The sequence below is a fragment of the Eumetopias jubatus genome, unplaced genomic scaffold (genome assembly GCF_037043125.1).
Source record: "Eumetopias jubatus isolate StellerSeaLion01/CBP00866 unplaced genomic scaffold, mEumJub1_p1.0 scaffold_7, whole genome shotgun sequence".
Classification (NCBI taxonomy): domain Eukaryota; kingdom Metazoa; phylum Chordata; class Mammalia; order Carnivora; family Otariidae; genus Eumetopias; species Eumetopias jubatus.
The window spans coordinates 83503220-83529282 of NW_028274813.1; the positions used below are offsets into that span (position 1 = coordinate 83503220).

Here is a 26063-nt window from a genome sequence, read left to right on the forward strand (position 1 = left end):
AGAGAGACACAGCGAGAGAGGAAACACAAGCAGGGTGAGTGGGAGAGGGAGAAGCAGGCTTCCCACAGAGCAGGGAGCCCATGCGGGGCTCGATTCCAGGACCCTCGAATCGTGACCCGAGCCGAAGGCAGACGCCCAATGACTGAGCCACCCAGGCACCCCTGGAAATGGTTTTTTTAAAGATTTTTGTTATTTATTGGACAGAGAGAGAGTGAGAGAGAGAGAGCATGCACAAGCAGGGGAAGGGTAGAGGGAGAGGGAGAAGCAGACTCCAGCTGAGTAAGGAGCCCCATGTGGGGCTAGATCCTGGGACTCCGGAATCATGACCTGAGCTGAAGGCAGATGCTTAACTGAATGAGCCACCCAGGTGCCCCTAAAGATTTTTTTTTTAAGTGATCTCTACACCCAACGTGGGGCTCCAACTCACAACCCTGAGATCAAGAGTTGCATGCTCTACCGACTGAGCCAGCCAGGCGCCCCTGAAATGTTCTGTATCAGTGCTGTCTGATATGGTCACCACTAGTCATATGTAGCTATGAACACTTGAAACGTGACTAGTATAAATGAGGCATTGAATTTTCAATTTTTAAGATTTTAATTTTATTTTTTAAAAATTGTTTAAAGATTATTTATTTGACAGAGAGAGACACAGCAAGAGAGGGCAGGGGGAGTGGGAGAGGGAGAAGCAGGTTCCCCGCTGAGCAGGGAGCCTGATACAGGACTCAATCCCAGGACCCTGGGATCATGACCTGAGCCAAAGGCAGATGCTTAATGACTGAGCCACCCAGGCGCCCCAAGGTATGTTCTTTATTTGAGTGAAATCTATTGCTTTTGCTCTTTCTTCAACGAGTCTTCTAATGATTCATGTACTGGAGTTAGTCCATATTGAGAGTAAACACTGTCTTTTTTAAGATTTTATTTATCTGAGAGAGAGAGCATGCTCACAAGTGCACACAAGCGGGGTGGGGGGGTAGGGCAGAGGGAGAAGCAAACTCCCAGCTGAGCAGGGAGCCCGATGCGGGACTCGATCCCAGGATCCTGGGATCATGACCTGAGCTAAAGGCAGACGCTTAACTGACTAAGCCACCCAGGCTCCCCAAGAGTAAATGGTGTCTAGATTGAATGAATAAACATACTATACTCTAAATTTCCTCTTGAGTTGGCTTCCCAGAGAACCCGACCTGTGCAAGTTTTCCCTTAGTAAAATAAGGATAATGATTCTATCTGCCTCTTTGGGTTGTAGTAAGGTTTAGATTAGTTAACATATGTTTAAAAAGTGCTTAGAGTACTTCCGGGCAAAGAGTAAGCACTAAATGCGAGCTATAATTGTTTAGGGAGGGGCTGAAGGAAGATGGTTAGAGATAGGAGATTTTTATTTTTTTATTTTTTATTTTTTTTCATTCATTTATTTGAGAGAGAGAATGAGAGAGAGAGAGAGCACATGAGAGAAGGGAGAGTCAGAGGGAGAAGCAGACTCCCCACCGAGCAGGGAGCCTGATGCGGGACTCGATCCCGGAACTCCAGGATCATGACCCGAGCCAAAGGCAGTCACCTAACCAAGTGAGCCACCCAGGTGCCCAAGATTTTTATTTTTTAATTTGTACACTTTGGTGCTATTTGAGCTTTTTACACTGAGTATGAATTTTTTATCATAATGATATTTTTAAAGATTTTATTTATTTGTCAAAGAGAGAACACGGGAGCACAAGCAAGGGGAGCGGCAGGCAGAGGGAGAAGCAGGCTTCCTGCAGAGCAGGGAGCCCAATGCAGGGCTCAATCGCAGGACCCTGGGATCATGACCTGAGCCAAAGGCACTCACTGGGTGAGTGAGTGATGGACTTAGTGGACTGAGCCACCCAGGCGTCCCTAATTTAATTTTAAATAGCCACATGTGGCTAGTGGCTACCATATTGGACAGAATAGTCCTAGATAATGGAGACAGAACTATGAATTACTCTGGAATCAGTCAGCATGTGAAAGCCAGAGATTAATAAACATGATATGGGAAGTAGGATTAGTATAAATTTTGCCATAGATTGAACCTTCCAAGGATCATTATATTTAAAAGGCTAAAAGTGGTTATACATTAATGTTGGTCATAGTCTCTGTGAGAACAGTTTAAGCAGCTTGCATAGAATCTTGATTTTAGAGGAGTAAGGAGCAAATAGGAGAAATAAAAGAAATGCAAATGTATTTATTTATTTATTTATTTTTAATTTATTTATTTGAGAGAGAGCAAGCCAGAAAGCACGAGCAGGGTAAGAGACAGAGGGAGAAGCAGACTCCCCGCTGAGCAGGGAGTCTGGTGCAGGACTCGATCCCGGGACTCTGGGATCATGGCCTGAGCCGAAGGCAGATGCTTAACCGACTAAGCCAACCAAGCACCCCAAGAAATACTAATTTAGACAGAAAATCAAATTTTTTATTACAAGAGAGATGATAATATCAGTTATGTACAATGTACCAGGCATTTTTCTAAGTGTTGTTATTTCTTCTTTGAATTAAACATTAACATGTTTAATATTAACATTTAATATTAACATTAAACATTAACATGTTTAATATTCAAAACAAGCCCATGAAGCAGCTACCATTATCATTGTACAGATGTGGAAACTGAGGCCCAGAAAAGCTCCAGAAATAGAACTGAAAATGGAAGGGGAGAACTAACAAGTCAGAAAATCATAAAATTATATTGTTCAAATGGAGATCAGTAATCAGGTTTCACCAAAGTCTGTATGCTTTTTTTATTGTGATAAAATCTACATAACATAAAATTGACCATTTTAACCATTTTTTAAGTATATAGTTCAATGGCACTAAGTCCATTCGCATTGTTGTGCCATCCATCTCCAGAATATTTTCATCTTCCCAAACTGAAACTTGGTACCCATTAAACATTAACTCTCCATTCCCCACTCTCCCTCATCCCTGGCAACCACCATTCTACTTTCTCTCTATATTAATTTGACTACTCTAGGTACTTCATATAAGTAGAATCATACAATATTTGCTCTTTTGTATCTCACTTATTTCACTTGGTATAATATATTCAAGGCTCAACCCTGAATATATTAGCATGTATCAGAATTCCCTTCCTTTTCCTGGGCGCCTAGGTGACTCAGTCAGTTAAGCGTCTGCCTTCAGCTCAGATTATGATCTCAGGGTCCTGGGATTGAGCCCGATGTTGGGCTCCCCACTCAGTGCGGAGTCTGCTTGTCCTCCCTCTGCCCCTCCCCCTGCTCATGTATTCTCTCACTCTCAAATAGATAAATAAAATCTTTAAAAAAAGAATTTAAAAAATAATTCCCTGCCTTTTCAAGGCTGAATAATACTCCATTGTATGTATTTACCACATTTTGTTTTATCTATTCATTACTTTTTAAAGATTTCTTTCTTTCTTTCTTTTAGGGGGGAGGGGCAGACGAAGAGGGCTAGAGAATCTCAAGCAAACTCCATACTGAGCGCAGAGCCTGACACAGGGCTTGATGACACCCCTGAGATCACTACCTGAGCCAAAACCAAGAGTCAGACACTTAACCTACTGCACCACCCAGGTGCCCCATCTATTCATTATTGATGGCAACTTGGCTTGTTTCCACCTTTTGCCCATTGTGAACAATGCTACTATGAACGGAGTGTACAAATATCTGTTCAAGTCTCTGCTTTCACTTCTTTTGGGTATTAAACCCAAATGGTAAATCTATGTTTAATATTTGAGGAATCAGGGGTGCCTGGCTGGCTCAGTAGGTAGAGCATGCGAGTCTGGATCTCAGGGTTATGAGTTCAAGCCACATGTTGGGTGTGGACACTACTTTAAAAAAAAAATTGAGGAATTGGGGCGCCTGAGTGGCTCAGTCGTTAAGCATCTGCCTTCAGCTCAGGGCATGATCCCAGGGTCCTAGGATCGAGCCCCACATCAGGCTCTCTGCTCAGCCGGAAGCCTGCTTCTCCCTCTCCCGCTCCCCCTGCTTGTGTTCCCTCTCTTGCTGTGTTTCCCTCTGTCAAATAAATAAATAAAATCTTTAATAAAAAAATTGAGGAATCACCTTACTGTCTTCTATAGTGACTGCACCATCTCATATTCCCACCAGCAATGCACAACCATTTTATTTTCTCTACCTCTTCAACACACTTGTTATTTTCTGTTTGTTTTTTTATAAGAGCCATCCTAAAGTGTGTGAAGTGGTATCTCACAGTGGTCTGATTTGCATTTCCCTATTCATTAACTGTTTGTTTAAGTATAGGCAACCCCATGTGTATTCGTTAGCAGTGGAGAAGGGAAGGCCGAAGGGAGGGAAAGTGATCAACTCAAGAAGGAAGTGTATCAGGCAACAGAGAGGGTGGGGCATTATGGGAGGGAAATAAAGACAAAGGGTTGAGGGAAATGATTATTTAGGTAAACCCAGCCAGGTCTATGCCATCTTCTTTCTTAGCCTCCCAGGAGCTCCTAGGTAGTGGGCTTCACCAGAGCTTAACTGTAGCTTTGTTCATAACAAAACTGAGACCCATACAAATTAGAAATGGAGACAAGAGAGGACAGTTTATCTATTTGTAGACACAGGGCAGCCAAACACCCGGAAATAATATGACAAAAGAAACAAAGGGAAGCAGATCAAGAACTGGCCACTACAAGGAGAGGCTCCCTTACTCAAAGTGAAATGAACCTTAAAAGCACCATTTGGAAACCTGGAACCAGAGGACAGTGAAGCTTCTGTGCATCAGGACATGAATGAGTAAAGCTCTGCAGTCACATATGTTGCAGGGAGGAAAGAGGCAGAGGTGTTGTCCAGCCCTGGCCAACCTTAGTAGGTAGCAGGACCTTGATCGAGTTTCCAATTAACATTAAGTGAGGGGCGACTCGGTGGCTCAGTTGGTTAAGCGTCTGCCTTCGGCTCAGGTCATGATCCCGGGGTCCTGGGATCGGGCCCCGCATCAGGCTTCCTGCTCCTCGGGGAGCCTCCCACTCCCTCTGCTTCTGCCGCTCCCCCTGCTTGTGCTCTCTCTCTCTCTGACAAATGAATAAATAAAATCTTTAAAAAAAACAGTAACATTTAGTGAGATAATATATATAAAGTGCTTAGCATAATCCTTGGGATTTTCAAAAAAAGAGATATTTTTAAAAAGCTAGATATTATTGTTGAACTCTGTCTGGGACAGTGCTCAGCAAGTACATAGTCTGGTGCAGGGCATGGCACCAAACAAGTAACAGCAGCACAGTTCGAGAGGCAGGTGCCACGTACAGGGGTGGCCCGAAGAAGGATGTCATGAACACTTGTGGGCCAGACACTGAACTGAACATTTTCCCTTTTAATTCTCACAATGATCCTGTGAAGTAGGTACTAATATCATACCTATTTCACAGGTGAGTAAACTGAGTCTTGGAGATGTTAAGTCACTTGCTAGTCGCAGGCCTGTCACAGCTGGTGAAGTGGTCGAGCTGGGATTCAAACCACATCTGCCGGCTCTCTACAGGGTACATGCTCATTATCCACACTCCTCTGTATCGTATCTGCTTATTTGCTCACATTGGGGAGCAGTTCCTAGAGAAAGGACATGAGTACTGAAGGATAAGGCGTGTAACACACAGATGAGAGGAGGAAAATCAATCCAGGGAAGGAAGCACACAGGCCCAAAGGCACGGAATTATGCAACAGACATTACATCTAGAAAAATGTAAGAGTTCTGCTTGACAGAATGGTGACAATTCCTATTGACCAAATTCACACACAGAGTCAAGCCTGGATCCAGATATTTACTATATCATGTCTCTCATGCCTTACCACGATCTTGTAAGATAGATACTTTTTCCCTCTTTTACTTCTGAGGAGAGTGAAGCTCAGAGAGGTTAGGTGACCTAACTACATTTACAGAAGCAGGGGAGTGACCTGAATGCCGGGCTGCTAACTCTACGCACTTCTTATGATGGCAGGGTGTGGGGAGGACAGAGAGAGAAGGAAGCGGTTGAGCAGTTTCTCAAAGAGCTTTTTTTACTGGGACCCACAGTAAGAAATGAAATGTGTTATGACCAAGTCATATAACTATTAATATATCATTATATATTAATATAAGGTAGAATTTTCTAGTGTTCATCAAGATCCAGTTTTTCTATCCCTCCAGGCACACTGGAGGATTACACTTCTCTGCCTCCTTATGATTAGGCAATCATATGACTAGTTAGACCCTTACTCTATACCATATATGAATCAAAGACCTAAATGTGGGGCGCCTGGGTGGCTCAGCCCGTAAAGTGTCCGACTCTTGGTTTGGGCTGGTTCAGATCATGATCTCAGGGTTGTGAGATGGAGCCCTGCATTGGGCTCTGTGCTCAGTGTGGATTCTGCTTCAGATTCTCTCTCTCCCTCTGCCTCTGCTCCTCCCCCTGCTTGTGTGCACTCTCTCTCTCAAAATAAATAAAATCTTAAAAGAAGAGATATAAGGTTATCCTTATGGAAACATCCCATTCACCCCCTGGCATTCTGACATGCTTTCTTGAGGGGTGTGTGTGTGTGTGTGTGTGTGTGTGTGTGTGTGTGTGTGTGTTGAATATGGGAGACAATTCAGGGTATGTACATATCAAATATAGACAGCATCTATTATATGTGCTGAGGTAGGAACAAAAGGCTATGAATCATGCAGCTATACTGAGAGAGGCCAGAGATAGGGCTGACTTCGTAACATCTGAAAATCAGTTCACACTTAGCAGAGGGAACACTTAAATGCAAGGAAGCCCAGGTCTCATTGGACATGCACAACTTAATCATGCACACAAGCTGATGGTGGTAGACATTACCTTGTAGTCTCACACAGCATTTTCTCAGACCCCTGTGTGCCCCTAGGCCTGGCTGTCAAGCCAGTCTAACACTGCTGGGAAAGATTACGTTATAGGATAATACATGTTGCACGATCCTGTTTTTGGATGTGTTTACCTATGTGTCCCAAAAGGTCTGGAACAGTATATACCAAATTGGTCTTAGGAGTTATTCTTGGGGAATGAGATTGGGAGAGAAGGGATATGAGGATGAGAGCTTCTTTTTTGGAGGGAAATACACTTCTGTATTTGGATTTGTTATTTACAATGGGCATGTGTTAATTTTGTACTTCAAAACATAAATTTAAAAGGGCCTGCGAGTGATTGAAACACGCCTCACATTCTACCCCCAACTCTCCAAATTATACTTTACTCAAGGGAACAGAACCTAGAAACATGTGTGGCACTTACTGGCATCCAAAAAACACCTGCTGAATGAATAAAGAAAGAGCCTAGAGGAGACATTGAAAGAAACTTTGGCCTTAAGCTCTGCCCTCCACACAGTAGGAGTTGAGTTTCTTCCTTTCCTTTTGATTTCATCTTTTCTTTTTTCCCTCCTCCTCTTTTTCCTCTTCCCCATATTCTTCCTCTTCAAACAAACAAACAAACCACAAAGAAACCCCACACAGCAGCAACAACAGCACAGTGTGACAAAGGAGTTTTACCATGCCATCCTCTAGTAGTACTACAGAAACACGCAAGTACATGAAAGGAGTGGGTAGGAAAATACGATTTCATACACACAATGGGGCATTAGGGGATGACTTCAAGTTGAAAAGTAGAGTGATCCAGGCCAAGGCAGAGAAGTAGGAGATAGGGGAGAAAAAGGAAGGAACTGGGTAAGAAAAACATGGTGTTATGACTGGGGGAACACAGGGCTCAGAGTCTCCCCAGGCTGCCACTCTCTTCTCTACTCAAAGTCAGCTTGCTTAGTTCGTCACTGAAAAGTGACCAGACTCTGGGGAGACCAATAGCCAAAGACAGAATGGTTTATAAGACTGACTAACAACCTACCATGAGAAGTATGTTTACCAAGAATACTTGTGTCAGCCAAGCAATGTAGCCTCTTCCCATAAAGGAAAGCCTTCTGAGATTAGGGGGCTGCTTGGAGAACAGGGGCTTCAATGCAGATGGATTTGGGGGCTATGAAGTGACATTTTCTCCAAACTGTGGAAGTCTGGAATGTCACTAGTGGGCTCCCAGGAGAGTGTGACCAGGGTGATGGACAGGATGTGGTAGCTGCTCAGCGCCCCCCCTTCTGCAGCTCTGGAAATGCATTAGAAAACTCTCCCTCGGGCTGCCTGTGTGGCTCAGTCTGTTAAGTGTCTGACTCTTGATTTCAGCTCAGGTCATGATCGTGGGGTCATGAGATCTAGCCCCCATTGGGCCTGTGTCTGGCTCCATACTCATCAAGGAGTCTACTTCTCTCCTTCACCCTCTCCCTTGGCCCCTCCCCCTGCTTATGGGTGCACATGGGTGCGCATGTGCGCCCGCGCTCGCCCTCTCTCTCTCTCTCCCTCTCTCGCAAATCAGTCAAAGCAAGCAGACAATCCTTAAAAAAAGAAAAGAAAATTCTCCCTTGCCTAGCCCCCCTTCTGGCTACTGTGTTTATAGCTCCCTACCCCATCTTGACCACATTTATGATCTTGCCCCTCCACCTGCTTTACACTAAGTTTCCAGTGTGCTGGTTCCTGATTGCTCTAGGTAAGCAGGCTGTAGTTGCTTGTCTGCCAGACTAGGGAGAGGCACAGAACTGCTGACAGCAGTAAAGAGCACCACCCTAGAGTCAGACATGTTCCATTACTAACTAACTGTGTGGCCTTGGGAACCTCTCTGTGCCTCACTGTCTGGAAGAACACAGAGATGTGACATCCAGTAAGGAGGACTTGCTGGCCCAGCTGATGGCCTCTAGTTTTCAGATACTTCAGCATTCGGCTAAGCTACAGAGAGACCCTGTGCTCAAGGTCACAGCCTTCCCACGTGGCCTACATATAATGAATGATTGAGGCAGGGCGATAAAAGTCTGGCCATTTCAGCCCAGTGTGGGACAACTGACCATCTCTTTTGGCTTCAGATTACCCATGTGATTAGTTGACACTGTTGTCAGGTACACACTGCAGCTCAACTTCTCCCACTTTTCCCTATGGTTGTCAATTCCCGGGGACACTCCCTAGTAAATATCCTGCACACTAAACTCTATCTTAGAGTCCACTTCTTGGAGAACCTAACCTACAACAATTGATGCTAGGAGTGATCCAAGAAAGCAGGCAATAAAAGGATGTTTAGAAGCAAGGTCACTAAACACACAGGTGGAGATGAAGATCTGGTGGTCCAATTGTTAAATATATTATCATTGGTGAATAGGGATAGTATGCTGGCAGAAGGGACCGTACTAGCTGATGGGATGTATCAGATAAAATAGAGGGGCCAGAGTAACTATAAGAATAGTGAAATTGGGTCACTGTGACTGACAGCTGAGTGTGAAAGCCAGAGGGCCCCGTTAATGGCATATGAAGAGAGCTTCATCCACCTATAGTGGGAGGGTAGGGAAAGCTGAGGCCCAGGATAATCATCAGAATAGTCTAAGATACAACGATGTTAAACTCCCAAGCAAGGGAAGCTGGCTAAAGACCCTAGTTGGGAAATAATGGGAACATGACATGTGGGATGGAGATATCTGATTGGTGCCCCTGAAGATCTTGAATTCCCAGATTCTCCTAAATCCTGAATGTGCAGAAATGGCCCATCATCCAGTGCTTCCCTCTCATTTGTAGACAATGCAGAAGACTAGACCCTGTAAGACTGCATGTACCCTTCTCAAAGTCTGCTCTTACCTCCCTCCTGGATACTAGGCTGATAACCAGGGTTAGAACACTACATAACCCAGTGAGGGACGTATTGGGCCTCATAAGGGAGGGACTCATTAAGGGACTATCTCCCAAAGGAGCTGCAAGAACTAGCCACACATAAAATGGCAGGAGCTGGGTGAGTAGCAAGGGACTGGATTGTGCAGGTGCTTGATCAAGAGGAACAGATCATAAAATTGGGTAAGGGAGAATTTATTGATTTGGAAGCATTCTCCTGAGATACAGCATTTATCACTCTGCCAAGGACCCAGGAAATGGTGCAAATTTGCTACCAGAATGGCTCTTAGAAGCATGAAAAACTACAATCCACACAAAGGGGAAAAAAATCAGAATTGCTAAGACAGATAGTGTAGGAACAGATTTAAAACTCAGGGAAGCACAATGAAGTAGATGTACTATAGGAAGACTGGAAATCCCACTGAATGATTATGTTCCATGGGAAGATCAAGAGGATACTCCACTTACCAAGGCCATAGGGAATGAGATGGTAAAGAGGAGTACGAGCATCAATGAAATTTCACTACATGCTAAAAATGCAGGCCAGGACTGACAGTAGGAGAGACCATTACAAAACATTTTGGCTCACAACAGTAATGGGCTGATAGAACTTGAAACAAGAGGCCAGATGGCAGCACTTAACTACCAAAAGTCAGGTAGATACAATTATTCTAATAGCAGAAAGGGCGGAGTGACAGCCAGGGAGGCCTGAACCTCGGAGACTTATGGAGATGGTGAACAGAATACAGCATCTCCAAGAGCTAACAGGGCTAATCCTCAATTTTCAATCAGAAGAAATCAAGGTTGGGTGATCAAGGGCCTGAAGGCAGTTGCCCCAATAAAAATGACATCTTTCTCCCACCTTTGGATCTGAGCCAGTTTTCAGACCCTGAACTCATTAAGAAAAGCTCCAGTGTTGTGTGCAACTGATAAATCACTGAATTCTACCTCTGAAACTAATAATATGGTACATGTTTATTAAACTGAATTTAAATAAAAAACTAAAAACTAAAGGGGCGCCTGGGTGGCTCAGTCGTTAGGCATCTGCCTTCAGCTCAGGTTGTGATCCCAGGGTCCTGGGATCAAGCCCCACATTGGGCTCCCTGCTCTGCAGGAAGCCTGCTTCTCCCTCTCCCGCTCCCCCTGCTTGTGTTCCCTCTCTCGCTGTGTCTCTCTCTGTCAAATAAATAAATAAAAAATCTTTAAAAATAAATAAATAAATAAATAAATAAATAAATAAATAAATAAATAAATAAATGGTCTGGTAATCAAAAGAAGGACCTTGCAACACCGTGGCAAACATAGGGGTGTGTGGGTGGCTCAGTAGGCTAAGTGTCCAGCTCTTTTTTTTTAATTTATTCATTTATTTATTTGAGAGAAAGAGCATTTAAGTGAGAGGCAGAGGGAGAGGCAAACTCCCCGCTGAGCAGGGAGCCCGATGCAGGACTCAATCCCAGAACCCTGAGACCATGTCCCGAGCCAAAGGCGGGTGCCCAACCGACTGAGCCACCCAGGCACCCCCTGCTTGTGTTCCCTCTCTTGCTGTGTCTCTCTCTGTCAAATAAAAAAAGATTTTATTTATTTGTCAGAGAGAGAGAGAGAGAGACATATGAGAGAGCATGCATGTGTACAAGCAGGGGAGCGGCAGGCAGAGGGAGAAGCAGGCCCCCCGCTGAGCAAGGAGCCAGAAGCAGGACTAGATCCCAGGGTACCGGGATCATGACCTGAGCCCAAGGCAGATGCTTAACCCACTGAGCCACCCAGGTGCCCCAAGTGTCCAGCTCTTGATCTCAGCTCAGGTCTTGATCTCAGCGTCATGAGTTCATGCCCTGCACTGGGCTCCATGCTGGGCGCGTAGCCTACTTTAAAGAAAAAAAATTCCCTCCTAATCTTAAAAACAAAACAAAACAAAAATATGGCAAACATACACAGTAATGGTTTCTCTAGTCCTTCTCTCAACGTTCACACACATGCATGTATTTCCACTTTCTTTCTACCTTTTTTTTTAAGATTTATTTTTAAGTAATCTCTCCACCCACTGTAGGGCTGGAACTCACAACCCCGGGATCAAGAGTGGAATGCTCCACCAACTGAGCGAGCCAGGTGCCAGAGTAGGAATAATTTTTATAGTAAGAAAAAAATATTCTATTACCCCAAAACTGTTAAACAATCATTATGTGGGACGCTTGGGTGGCTCAGTCAGTTAAGGTCTGCCTTCAGCTCAGGTCATGATCCCGGGGTTCTGGGATCAAGTCCTACATCTGCTCCTTGCTCGGCGGGAAGCCTGCTTCTCCCTCTGCCTGCCACTCTCCCTGCATGTGCTCCCATGCTCTCTCTTTGACAAATAAATAAAATCTTTAAAAATATCATTATGATAAAAAATTCATACTCAGCGTAAAAAGCTCAAACAGCACAAAAGTGTACAAATTAAAAATCTCCTATCGCTAACCATCTTCCTTCAGCCCCTCCCTAAACAATTATAGCTGGCATTTACTGAGTGCTTACTCTTTGCCCGGAAGTACTCTAAGCACTTTTTAAACATATGTTAACTAATCTAAACCTTACTACAACCCAAAGAGGCAGATAGAATCATTATCCTTATTTTACTAAGGGAAAACTTGCACAGGTCGGGTTCTCTGGGAAGCCAACTCAAGAGGAAATTTAGAGTATAGTATGTTTATTCATTCAATCTAGATACCATGTACTCTTGGGGAGCCTGGGTGGCTTAGTCAGTTAAGCGTCTGCCTTTAGCTCAGGTCATGATCCCAGGATCCTGGGATCGAGTCCCGCATCGGGCTCCCTGCTCAGCTGGGAGTTTGCTTCTCCCTCTCCCTCTGCCCCAACACCCCCCCCCACCCTGCTTGTGTGCACTTGTGTTCATCCTCGCTCTCTCTCTCAAATAAAATCTTAAAAAAGACAGTGTTTACTCTCAATATGGACTAACTCCAGTACATGAATCATTAGAAGTCTCGTTGAAGAAAGAGCAAAAGCAATAGATTTCACTCAAATAAAGAACATACCTTGGGGCGCCTGGGTGGCTCAGTCATTAAGCATCTGCCTTCGGCTCAGGTCATGATCTCAAGGTCCTGGGATCAAGCCCCACATCGGGCTCCCTGCTCGGCGGGAAGCCTGCTTCTCCCTCTCCCACTCCCCCTGCTTGTGTTCCCTCTCTTGCTGTGTCTCTCTCCGTCAAATGAATATAGGAAAAAAGAAAGAAAGAACATACCTTGGGCACCTGGGTGGCTCAGGCGATTGAGTGTCTGCCTTCGGCTCAAGTCATGATCCAAGTCCTGGGATTGAGTCCCGCCTGCTTCTCCCTCTGCCAGCCACTCCCCCTGCTTTCTCTCTCTCTCTCTGCCAAATAAATAAATAAAATCTTAAAAAAAAATACCTTTTTTTGGTTTTATTTATTTAAGTAACCTCTACACCCAACATGGGGCTTGAACTCAAGACCCCCAGATCAAGAGTTGCATGCTCTCCCAACTGAGCCAGCCAGGTGCCCTAGAACCTATCTTTCTTAATTGCAGTCAAGTATACTGACAATATTATGGTCTCTTAACATGGAGCTTGAACTCACAACCCTGAGATCAAGAGTCAGAGGCTTAACCAACTGAGCCACCGAGGTGCCCCTATTATGGTCTTTTTAAAATTTTTTTAGAGAGCAAACGTGAAAGAGGGCAAGGGGGGGAGAAGGTGGGCAGAGGGAGAGGGAGAGAGAATCTTAAGCAGGCTCCACTTTCAGCATGGAGTCCAAAGCAGAGCTCTGTCTCACAACCTTGATATCATGACCTGAGCTGAAATCAACAGTCGACATGTAACCAACTGAGCCACCCAGGCGCCCCTGGTCTTCTTCTATTGACACATTTGAAGAGGTTCCTTACAGAAAGACACCAACCTTCAGGGTAGCTAGAAGTAGGGAATCTAGCCTGGCTATTTTGAGTCATTCTGGCCATGGGAGAGAGGTCTAGGGGTTATATCTTAAGAAAAATCTTTTGGAGTAAAAAGTTTTCTCTAAATCCTGAACTCATTTTCAAGTTAACTAGCAGCAAATTGGACATCTAGGTATGTGTTTAGTTCCAGGGATTCCTTTAAGTCTGTTATTTTCTTTTATTACTATTTTAAGGCATGCACATTTGTGATATTTTAACTTACTGGAGAAAATAAAATTTAGACAGTAAAGAGGAAAAGAAAAAGGGAGCCAGAGAGCAAAAACTCATCAGCTTGCCTGTGCCCAGTAATGCCCAGGGAAGACTGGGGTCTAACTCCCAATTTCACTACCAGAACAAAGAATTAATGACTCCCCAAAAGTTTTGAGAACATTTTCAAATTATTATTGCTAATGTTCCCTACCCTATATTCCAAATCCCACAAAGAAATCACTTCTGATATTGCCCTTTATTTTTTAAAAGATTTTATTTATTTATTTGAGAGAGGGAATGAAATAGAGCATGAAAGGGGGGAGGGTCAGAGGGAGAAGCAGACTCCCGGCTGAGCAGGGAGCCCGATGTGGGACTCAATCCCGGAACTCCAGGATCATGACCAGAGCTGAATGCAGTCGCCCAACCAACTAAGCCACCCAGGCGCCCTGCCCTTTATTTTTAAAAGTAATTTTTACACCCATGGGGCTCAAACTCATGACCCCAAAGTCAAGAGTTGTATGCTCAACGGACTGAGCTAGCCAGGTGCCCCTGAGGTTGCCCTTTTAATTAACTGACCTCAACAAGCAAAAAACTGAATTTATTTCCTTCATACACCAGTCTCCCAAACTTCCTTTACACTTGTGTTTCTTATCTTGATGAAGGGCCCATTCACCACCAGCTTCCTAAGCCAGGATCTAAGCATCATTTGTGCTAGGGACCTCACCTTACCCTCTCTCCCAACTAATACTCATGTCCTGGGAATTCTACCTTCCAAATTATCCAGAATCCATCCACTTCTCTCCATTTGCACTGCCTCTTCATTAGTTTGGGGCACCATCATCTCTTGCCATAATGACACCAACAGCCTAAGTGGTCTCCTCACCCTTAGGCTCCCTCCCTTCTAATTCATTTGCCACACCGCACCCAGAATAATCTTTTTAAAACACAAATCTAATAACGTCGTTCTTCAGTTTAAAATCTTTCAATACTGAAGTTCAAACTTCTGAATATAGATTATTAGGCACTGAAGGATGTGGCCGCTGCCTCCCTCCACACACCATATTCTCTGTTCCATAATGAACTTTCAGTTCCCCGAACCCAATTTTTTCAATTATCTACGGGCTTTTGCCCACGCGGTTCTCTGCTTGAAACACCCTTCCTTCTACTCTTCTTTTGGGTAACTCGGATGCATCCTCCAGGTTCCAGGTCAGGTGTCACTTGCACAGCCCCGGTAGGTAGGCTTTATCCCGGACGGGTGCCCTCTGCGTGGTCCAGCCGATCTTGTGTCTTCCAGGCGGGCAAGCCCCTGACGGCGCCCTCGACACTCCATCAGTGTGGGCCAGTTGAAAGACTTAGAGCAGACCCAGATGCTTGCAGCGCCAGTTCACTACAGGTACGTAGCACACCAAGCTTTGGCCCCGCATTGGAGACACACCCAAAACTACCAGGGGCCCGCGCAGGGTACAGGACCGCTGTCCACTGTCCGGAACCCAACCCTGTACGGGGGCCCGCCTCCCACGCTGCGTCGGGGGAGGGGCAGGGCGGGGCACTGGGCGCCGGCGAACGGCGTGCGACGAGCGGGGGGCGGGGCCAGGGGCGGAGCGGAGCGCGCATGCGCGGTCGCCTTTGTGTGGGTCGAGCGGCGGCGGCGGCGGCGGCAGTGGCGGTCCCACTGGCAGGCGGGCAAGAGGGGAGTCCGGGCGGCGTCCGGCGTGGGAGCCGGGGGACCACCATGGTAAAGAAGCGGAAAGGCCGCGTCGTGATCGACTCGGACACGGAGGACAGCGGCAGCGATGAGAACCTGGATCAGGTGAGGGCAGGCCGCGGAGGCGCGGGCCGGCGGAGCGGGAGGGCTGACTCCGGGCCACGGGAGCCTGGAGCCGGCCGGGCCCGGGGCCTCCCGGCCCGCCCCGTGCCCTGACCTCCGCTGCCACCTCTTTCTTGTCCTCCCCGCAGCTCCCGGGGCCCTCGGAGTCCGGACGGGGCCTGGAGACGGAGCCCAGAGGACTTGGCGCCTTGGGCGGGGAGGCGGGGCAGGGACCAGGCTGGTGGGCCTCGGGCTCGGGGGACCAGAGGGGTCCGTGATCTGCCGGGGTCAGATCGGAGCAGCGGGCTGCAGGCCTGGCGATCCGGGCCCAGAGAGATAGGAAGTATCGCCCGCCAACCCGGGAGGCTGGGAGATTTTGGAGGAGGTGCAAGGGTGAGTGTGGGGTGGTGGGGGCGGGGGGCGAGATGGTGCGGGCTCTGGAAGATGAAGTTTTTCAGACTAGAGGTGTGGACCTGGAGGAGAGACACCCTTAAACGTTCCGGGGAACCTATGCGGTGCTTGATGAGGAAGACTTAGCAGTGGTCACAAATCTATTTGGCAGCTAGGGTCGTTTGTGGTTGAGAAGGGTCCCCGTTGAGATGTCAGACCAAAGAAAACTCCTGGGAGAAGGAAAGAGGGCAGAAGTGGATAAATATATAGGACGACTTGGAAGGACTATGACTGAGGCCTCTTGGCTCTTTTCATGCAGCATCCTAGAATTCTTTCTTACTTGAAGATTGTGCAGGAACCATTGAAAGTAACTTTTGGTCTCACTGTCTTGGGGTTGAACTGTTTTTATGCTCTGGAAAATACTGTAGGGAGGAAGCTGTCCTTTACAACAGTGCTCTGGTGATACCAGAAGATTCAAAGACAGTTTCCCTTCGTGTTTTGGGAACAAATGATACGAAGAATATGCAAGAGGTAGTAGCTGTATAAGTTGAGGGAGTACTGAACTTAGAATCTGAAATTTTGAGTTCTAGGCTGGCTGTGCTGTTTTATAGCTATGTATCTTTTGTCTGTAACTGTAAAATCTAGATACAACATTAGCTTTGAGTATCAAATTGGGCTATTATAAGGATCAAGTATTTTTAAGAATTAATATTGGTACAAGCACTTGCAAACTAAGGCTTTTGTATCAATGGCTTCTTGGGGGTTCTTTGTATTAGGCCACAAGTCTCAGGACTAAAGTATTAGGGCGTAAAAGGGGTGGACTTTAAGAAGGAAGGACTGGAAATGTATTGAAGAAAAGAGGACTGTTTCGAAAATGGTGGTATGGAGGTGGGAAAGTTGTGGGGCTTCATCAAAGGGAGAAAACCTTGTTTGGGGATAGGAATTGAAAGGTAAATTGAAAATGTTCTCACTGAAAGGCTCCTGAAATTTACAAAAATATAAAAAATATATTCTTGGCTGGAAAAATTTGTTCGATAATTTTAGACTGGTACTTAAGAGGATTAGAACTTTTTTTTTTATCTAGAAATGTGGGTATTTCCAATAAAAACATCAGCTACCATTTACATAGTGCTTGAGGTGAACTAGTCACCTCAATTAAGTACTTTATTTACATTGTCAAGTTTTCAAATTATGGTGAACTTGGTATCATTTTCTCCATTTTACATATGAGGAAGATGGAGATTGAAGAAGTAACATATCTAGATTTACACAACTTTTTAGTGGTACAGTTGGAATTTGAACTCCAAATCTGCACGATAGTAAGGCACGTACTCTTCACTATACCAACTTAATCTGTTAGTCTTTTAATTTTTCATAGTGCAGATTGAGAATGTGTTTCATGGTCATTTTCCGCGTTGCTAGAATTCATGTTTGTAAAGTACATTGAATAGTTTGGAGGAAATTGTTACATCAATTAAAAAGATTATTTGGGAGCTTCCTTGGTAAAGCACTCCAGGACATCTGTTCTGAGGATGAATGAACTAAGCTGCAAATTACTCTGTCTGTAATGATTTTCCACAGAATTCTAACAATGAAATGAGTTCAGAGCTTCCTTTTGTGGTAAAGAGGTTTTACCTGATCCACAAAGAGCTCTTCCAAAGTGGACACTAGAAGGGATTGCAACTTTAAACCCAGCTCTATCTATTTATAAAAAGAAATTAGCATAAAATTTGTAAGTAATACCTAACACAATTTAACAGCAATTTCAACTTTCTCCTCTTCAACCACTGTCATTGGCATTCTTTTATCAGATGGGAACCAGATCAAAATTCCCTTTCCCAGCACATCCTAACAGAGGCACCTGTGCCTTCTGTCTATCTATCTGTTCAGCGCTGCACCAGGCTCTCAGAGTAATCAAAAACAAAGATCTCTGCCCTCTAGTTTTCACCAGAGACCGTTAGCAGAAGTTCAAAGTCAGGCTGGTTTGGGGGTCTTGGGAATCCTCAGAACAAAATTAATGCATCTGGGCCTTTCTAACCAAGATGCCTTGGACTGCTTCATCTAGTTCTGGGTCTTCATTGGGGGTATAATATCATATTTGCTGTCTAGTGTAAGGTCCTTGTGGAAAAGACAAAACCATAACAAACCTCTGAGTGTCTAGTATAAGAGTAAAGCGGTTAGAAAGGAGGTCCTTTGTTCTCAGATTTTCCGGATGGGAATAGAAGTCATTATGTCAGAAATAGTATTTCCAACTTAGTCCTTGCTGAAAGTGAGGCAGGTGAGCCTACTATGCTGATTCTTCCTGGTGGTGGGAGGAGGGCCACCTGTGTCAGAAGCTGCCTGGGTTGCTTATTTAAAATGTACTTTGCAGGGGCTCCCATCCCAGACCTACTGAATCAGACCCTCAGGGGATAGAGCCCTGGACTCTGCATTTTTACCAGGTACAGCCCAGGTACTCATTTATGTTAATGATTGAGACCACTGTCTGTGTGCAAGTTAATCTTTTTGGTAAGACACTCTAAGTAGTTTGGGAGAAAAATAGCCTCTTGTCCCAGCTATAGTGTGTGCACAACTGAAGAAACTCGACGGAGATGTTTGAGGTAGCAAAGCTGTTGGCTTTTAAATCCCTGAGGCTCTTTGAATTGTTGGGATGCTTTTTATTGAGGCCTGTTTCCTTTTTTCCCTTTCTTCACGATGGGAAGAGAGGTGTGTAGGAACTGAATTGGAGTAGTTTAAAATTGTTTTAGCTTTGAAAGGTTTTAAAAACTCGGACCTTTGAGGGGCGCCTGGGTAGCTCAGTTGTTAAACGTTTGCCTTCGGCTCAGGTCATGGTCCCAGGGTCCTGGGATTGAGCACCATGTTGGGCTCCCTGCTCAGCAGGCTGCTTCTACCTCTCCCACTCCACTTGCTTGTGTTCCCTCTCTCTCTGTCAAATAAATAAATAAAATCTTTTAAAAAAAACAAAACAAACTCAGACCTTTGAGAATTTGAAGGATTTCTTTTAACATGTGACCTGATAGTGACCTTATTTTTTATGTTGGGCACACCCTTTCTTCAACATTTTTTTTTAGGATTTATTTATTTTAGAGAAAGTGTGCGAGCTAGTGAGCACACATGAGTGGGAGAGAGAATCTCAAGCAAGACTCTGCACTCAGCACAGAGCTGGATGCGGGGCTCTATCTCACGACCCTGAAATCACAACCTGAGCCAAAACCAAGAGTCAGCTTAACTGCGCCCCCCCCCCCAGGCACCCCATGTTGAACATTTTTAAAATTGCAAATCCTGAAGATACTTGCTTTTGCCACCTCTTGGAAAAGAGTTAGAGGCAAACCTAGGTTTTTTTGTTTCCCCATCATGTACTTCCATGGAAATAATGTATGTCACTCGTTATGGAATAATATTTATGCAGTGGGTCTTATAAAATGAAAAGCATCCAAAATAATAAAGGAATAGAGTTCTCTATTCAGATTAATACAACTCAGTACTTATAAAAACTGTACTCTGCCTTTCTCAAGAAAAAAAAATTGAGCTACTTGCATACTGGAATGCTTTATTTCATAATTTCCTTTCATTTAAAATGGTGATGTTGTCATATCCTCTTTTTCTCTGCTTATGATACTTGAAGTAGCAATAATTACATTTGTCTTTGGAAGAACAGACCCCTAAGTATTTTCTAGGAGTTATTTTTAGGTATTATATGTAAAAAAATGCCATTGTTATGGCATTTATATAAAGTATAAAGTATCCTTCCATAAGCCTTCCCCATAAAAGTTGGGAAATTTATTTAAAAAAAAAGATTTTATTTATTTGAGAGAGTGAGTGAGTGAGAGCACAAGCTGGGGGAGAGGGAGAGGGAGGAGCAGACTCCCCGCTGAGCAGGGAGCCCAACACAGGACTTGATCCCAGGACCCTGAGATCATGACCTGAGCTGAAGGCAGATGCTTAACAGACTGAGCCACCCAGGCACCAGAGTTGGGAAGTTTAAAAGTTGTGCTGCTTTTTATAGTCTTTTTTGTATTTCATAGAAGTCTAGGATGAAAAACTTGTGAGAAGTGTCAGTGTTAACTTTGAAGTTTTTAATTTGTGTCATAATGTTGCATCCAGCTTGATGTAACTCATTTGCTAATTTCACTCACCTTTTCCCATGCAGGCAAGATTGAGTCGCTGGGGAGCTTTAGCAGAGAGGCTTTTAGGAAAAATTCAACGCCAGATCTATTGGTGCACTTATTGCTCCCTTCCTAGACTCTAAGTTCCCCAAAGGCAGAGATTGTTTATCTTTCAACAAATGTGTTAGACAGTGTTAGGCACTGAGGCTACTGGGTGAACAAAATGGAAGCAGTTTCCACTTTCAAGGAGATTAGAGGAGACAGGAGGGTGTTGAGTGTGGGGCAGGCATTGCCCAGAGAGTCATTTCCTCACAGTTTCACTAGAGGCTATGAGGGAAGAGCGAGGATACTGTGAGATTGTGACAAATGGCCCTAGACTACCCTGGAGGGAGTAACACTTAAACAGACTTGGAATATGTGTTAAGGAAAAGATTAGGAGACTGAAGAGTACAGAGACATGTTGAGTGTTCATGGTTGAGGGACCAGCATGCTCAAAAGCATTGGGGCAGGAAGGACCTAGCACCCTAATGAAACTGAAAGAAACACACAGTGACTGGAATATAACAAGTTGGAGAGAGAAGGTACAGAGGAAGCTGCAGTAGTCCCTGTTTGGACCCTTTGAAGATCGAAAAGTCAGTTTTGTGAATCACAACCAGCATTAAAAATGAAAATGAAATTGAATCAAATAGAAAACATCAGGGGTGCCTGGCTGGCTCAGTCGGTAGAGCATGTGACTTTTGATCTTGGGGTTGTAAGTTTGAGCCCCATGTTGGGTGTAGTGATTACTTTTAAAAAATCTTAGAAAGAAAGAAAACATCATGTGTCAGACTTAGTAAAAAGGAGTATTGTTTTCTGTAACCTCTGTTTTGCATATATGCATGTACATGTATACTGGCTCATGAGGTAGAATTGATCTTACTGTGGGCTGGGGTTAAAAAGAAGTTTTAAAGTTATTGGTGGGGCCATGTTGGCAATGTTAAGGGACTTTGGACGTGATTCTGAGGGTAATGAGAAACCACTGAAGGATTTTAAGCTTGAAGAGGTGTTCACATTTGTTTTTTAAAAAGTTTGTTTAGGGGATGCCAGTTAAGCGTCTGCCTTCAGCTCAGGTCATGATCCCAGGATCCTGGGATCGAGCCCCGCATCAGGCTCCCTGCTCAGCCAGGAACCTACTTCTCCCTCTCCCTCTGCTGCTCCCCCTGCTTGTGCTCTCTCTTGCGTGTGCACTCTCTCTCTCAAAAAAAAAAAAAAAAGGTTTGCTTTAGGCTGTTACGTGGAGAGTAATCTGGAGAAGGGACACCAGTTAGGTGGCAGAGAGAGGAGTCCAGGCGAGAGATGGTGGAAAACGTAAGTTCTACTAGAATGGAAGCTCCAGGAAGGCAAGGCTGTTTGTTCACTGCAGTATCCCTGCACTTAGGACAGGGCCTGGTATGCAGCGGGTACCCTGTCAATGTTTGCTGAATGAATGCCTGACTTGGACTGGTATGGTACTCACAGAGACAACAGATGTAGATTGATTGGACAGAATATTCAGGATAAAGAAAGGACTTGATGATTGATTGGATGTTGGGGGTGAGGAAGAGGAAGTCCTGGCATGAGATGGGGAACGCAGAGGAAGATCAGATTTAAAGGTGAAGAGTTTAAAGTTGTCCGTGAGAGATCTAAGTGGAGACCTCAAGTAGGTAGTTGAAAATAATGCCTGCCTGGGGCGCGTGGGTGGCTCAGTTGGTTGAGCATCCGACTCTTGGCTTCGGCTTAGGTCATGGTCTCAGGGTCCTGAGATCCAGCCCTGCATTGGGCTCTGCACTCAGTGCGGAGTCTGCTTGTCTCTGTCCCTCTGCTCTTCCCCCTGCTCACTTGCACGCTCTCTCTCTCTCTCTCTCTCTCTGGAATAAATAAATAAAATCGTTAAAAAAAAGAGAGAGAAAATAATGCCTGACACGGAGTAAGCACTTAATCTTGTTGAATATGCAAATGCTACTTGGCATATCCATGGTGGAAAGTTTTCTGACTTTTCTGGTTACAGCAGGATTACTCAGAGATAAGAGCGTCAATTTGGGAGTTCTTACTTCAGTCCCTCTACTGTAATACTGATAACCCTTCTTTAAGGTGTAGAAAAAATGTATATTAGAAAGTATATTAGAAAAGGAAACCAAGTAAAAACAAGTAACAATAGTAGAATTTTTAAAAATTTTCTGTACCTTTTGTTTTGAATGGGTTGAAAAATGATTTTGTCAATTTTGCAACAACTGTGGGCATTTTTACAAGTCAGTATTTTATCTACAATTATAATTACTTGGCTGGAAATTTGAAGAGGAAGTTGCCACATTTAGTGCCAATCATCTGAAATATAAAGGATTTTATACTGCCACTTTGGAATTAACTCAGAAAGGTTTTTGTATATATGTTCATTGTTTGGATTTATTTTCTTTCAATAAAAATAGTAGCGGGACACCTGGGTGGCTCAGTCAGTCAAGCATCCAACTCTTCTTTTTTTTTTTTTTAAAGATTTTATTTATTTATTTGCCAGAGAGAGAGAGAGCATGTGAGAGCACGAGCAGGGGGAGCAGCAGAGGGAGACTAAGAAGCAGGCTCCCCACTGAGCAAGGATCCTGATGCTGGACTCAATCCCAGGACCCTGGGATTATGACCTGAGCCGAAGGCAGATGCTTAACCTATTGAGCCACCCAGGCATCCCGAAACATCTGACTCTTGATTTCGGCTCAGGTCATGATCTCAGGGTCCTGGGACTGAGCCCCACGTCAGGCTCCACACTCAGCAGGGATTCTGCTTTTCTCCCTCTCTCTCCCTCTCCCTCTGCCCCACCTCCCACTTGGGCATGCACGTGCGTGTGCTGTCTCTCTCTCTGTCAAATAAATAAATCTTTTCTCAAACATTAAAAAATAAAAATAGTAGATGTTTGTTGAAACAGTTCCAGCAAAACAAATACCTCTGTCCCAAAAACATACATACACCCAATGGCTCCATTCCTTACTCTTGAAAGGTAGCCAAGTGTCCATCATTGGAATCCTGTTCCTCTACCTATAGTTTTGATATGAAAGAAAGAATAGGAATTAACATCTCAAATCTGTTTCTTTTCTTTAATAGAGGGGGAGGGAGTAAAGGAAAGGGAGAGAGAGAGAGAGAGATGGGGAAGGGCAGAGGGAGAGGGAGAATCTTAAGCAGGCCCCATGCCCAGTGCGGAGCCCCATGTGGGGCTCAATCTCACAACCCTAAGGTCATGACCTGAGCCCAAATCAAGAGTCAGACACTTAACTGACTGAGCCGCCATGCAGGTACCCCAACATATCAGATTTAAACTTATGTGAATTACTACTCTTTCCTCATTATCTCTCTAGTTCTCCCTCTTCTCTTTGTCCCTGTAACTACTTCCCATGTCCAGGTCACCATCCACTCTGATGACATTGCTATGGATTTCTTCTGACTCCTTCCTGTACTTCCACTCTGGCCCCTCTGGTCTGTTCCTCTATCAGTCAGAGTCCTCTTTAAGAAAATCCTCTGGGGATGGTTACTCCACCTAAAACCATTTGATGACTTCCCCTTGCCTTCAAATAAGAATGCTTGCTCCTGGTCTTGCTTTATAAACCGTGGAATACACTCTTCTCTTCTTACCTCTAACCAACTTTACTCTGTTCTCCCCCTTGCCTGCTAAGCTCCAGTCACATTGGTTCTTCTTCAGTTCTTTTTTTTTTTTTCCCCGGTTCTTCTTCAGCTCTTTGACCAAGCCCAGCTCTTGCCAGTTCAGGGCCTTAGCTATTCCATCTGGAGATTTCTGTCCAGAAAACTGCACCTCTCTTTCCTTCTGAGTTTCTAGTCTCAGCCTAAACGCCGTTGTCTCCGAGAAGCCCCCACAGATCACCCTGTCATAGATCTATTCCTCATTGACTTGATTCACTTCCTTCTTAGCACTTATCAGGAGATATAATGAGTTGTTTCTGTTTATTTCCTGTCTCCCTCACTCAGTTTTAAATTCCATGAGGTCAAGGACTATGTATCCTTTCTTCATGACTGTCTACCCAGGGCTCAGTGGTACATGATAGGTGCTGGTAGTAGGGTGACCATCTGTCCCGGTTTGCCTGGAACTGAGGAGTTTCCTAGAATTCAGGACTTTCAGTGCTAAAACCAGGACAGTCCTGAGCAAACCAAGATGTGTGGTCACGCTAGCTAGTAGTAATTATTTGCAGTACTTATATTTGTGGAATGAATAAGGGAAAAAGACCTCAGCATGCTAATTAGCCATAGAAACCCCTAGGGCCTATCCATATGGGCTTTTAGTCTCATTTCTGTGGTGTAGAATATGTATCCCACTTTCATGTGATCATAGGAGGTTTGATTAAACAGATGAGATTTAATTTCCTTTAAGTGAGAGGGAGCTAAGTTGCTTTATTATCAATTGATCCTGACATGACATCACAAAATGTATACTGTGAAGGGGGGGGAATTAAGTCTTGAGGTTTATGAGTCTTCACGTGTTGATGGGATTACAATTCTAATCTTAACCAGAAAAATGCTATTTTAACAATCATTACGTAAGTGCAGTTAGGTTTGCTTTATTTTAGGGTCTGAGTTTTGGCAGTCCAGTTTAACGTTAAATAAGGCTTTTAAGCAATGTTAATGAAACTGCTCTAGAAGCCAGATGTGTCCTACACAGCCATACCTGTAGTATGTTGGGCATTGGCCTTGGTTTAACCAGATCTTTAGTTCAGCTTAAATTTGATATACCATGCTGTCACCCCCGACTGCCATTCCCTTAGACAAATACCAAGATAAGTAGGGAAGGTTTTCACTGGATGAGATGAAATAAGGGACAGTGGTGAGAGAGAACCACTGGACACAGAATCGTCTCAACTAGCATGGTACAGATGAATCCAGCTGTTAGGACAGAGCTGCAGATGGACCTACACCCTGTGCATGAATTAGGTTTAGATTGGCTTTTTCAAGTCCACTACAAGTAGTAAATCTGGTGGTCTCTTCACCTGTGCATGTTGGAAAGACCTTTCTGTTGCACGTTGGTCTGTTTAGCCGTACTTTTAAGCCCTCAGTAGACTAGGGGACTTAACTATAAAGAGTAACCTTGCCATGCGTTCCCCCAGTAACTTCCTGTACAAATCTTAACTTGTGGAAAGGGTATATATCACACTATTAGGAAGGTCTTTGCTGTCACCATACTATTGTTAATATGATATTTATGTCATAGGAGAAGAGGGACTGTGTCTATCAGATGCAGTTGTTTGTTGATAAAGGAGAGCCATTGTTAGGTTTTTAGTATAGAGTGGAACTTTAGCAGGAAGTATTAACATTTTAACACTTCAGTTATAGTAACTTTTAATGAATGTCTACTAATAATAGTGATGTTTGAGGGTAGGATTTGATTGATAGTTACCTAAACCCCTGTTATAATGAGTTGGTATTAAAACAGATTTCTAGTGCATTTGTGGACCTCAGAGGGTCAGGAAAGAGATTACTTGCCAGAAATCTTTCTAAATTTTATAAAATTCACATTAAGGTAATGTGGGGAAAAAGATAATAGTAAAGGCTGTATGCCAGTTACCAGGTAATCCAGCAATCCCACTTCTAGGTATTTACACAAGTGAAATAAAAACTTAATTTAGGGGTACCTGGGTGGCTCAGTCAGTTAAGCATCTGACTCGATTTTGGCTCAAGTCATGATCTCAGGGTCCTGGGATCAAGCCCAACATTGGGCTCCACACTTAGCAGGGATGAGGATTTTTCTCTCCTTCTCCCTCTGGCCATCCCCCTCCCACTTGCGCTATCTCGCCCACATGCACTCTCTCTCAAATAGATCTTTTTTTTTTTTTTAAGATTTTTAAAAAATTTATTTGGGAGAGAGAGCACGGCAGCAGGGAGGGGCAGAGAGAGAGGGAAAGGGTGAAGCAGAGTCCCCCCTGAGCAGGAGGCTTGATG

The 26063-nt window shown here is 44.3% G+C and overlaps 1 protein-coding gene across 1 annotated transcript in view; it reads left to right on the forward strand.

Moving 5' to 3' along the window:
- Positions 1–15411: 15411 nt before the first annotated feature.
- RTF1 (RTF1 homolog, Paf1/RNA polymerase II complex component) overlaps positions 15412–26063 on the forward strand; it is a 50246-nt gene continuing 39594 nt past the window's right edge. Inside the window, exon 1 of the mRNA XM_088024730.1 lies at positions 15412–15624. Coding sequence (XP_087880856.1) covers positions 15427–15624 — 198 coding nt within the window. The 5' untranslated portion in view covers positions 15412–15426. The remainder of the gene's footprint in view (positions 15625–26063) is intronic.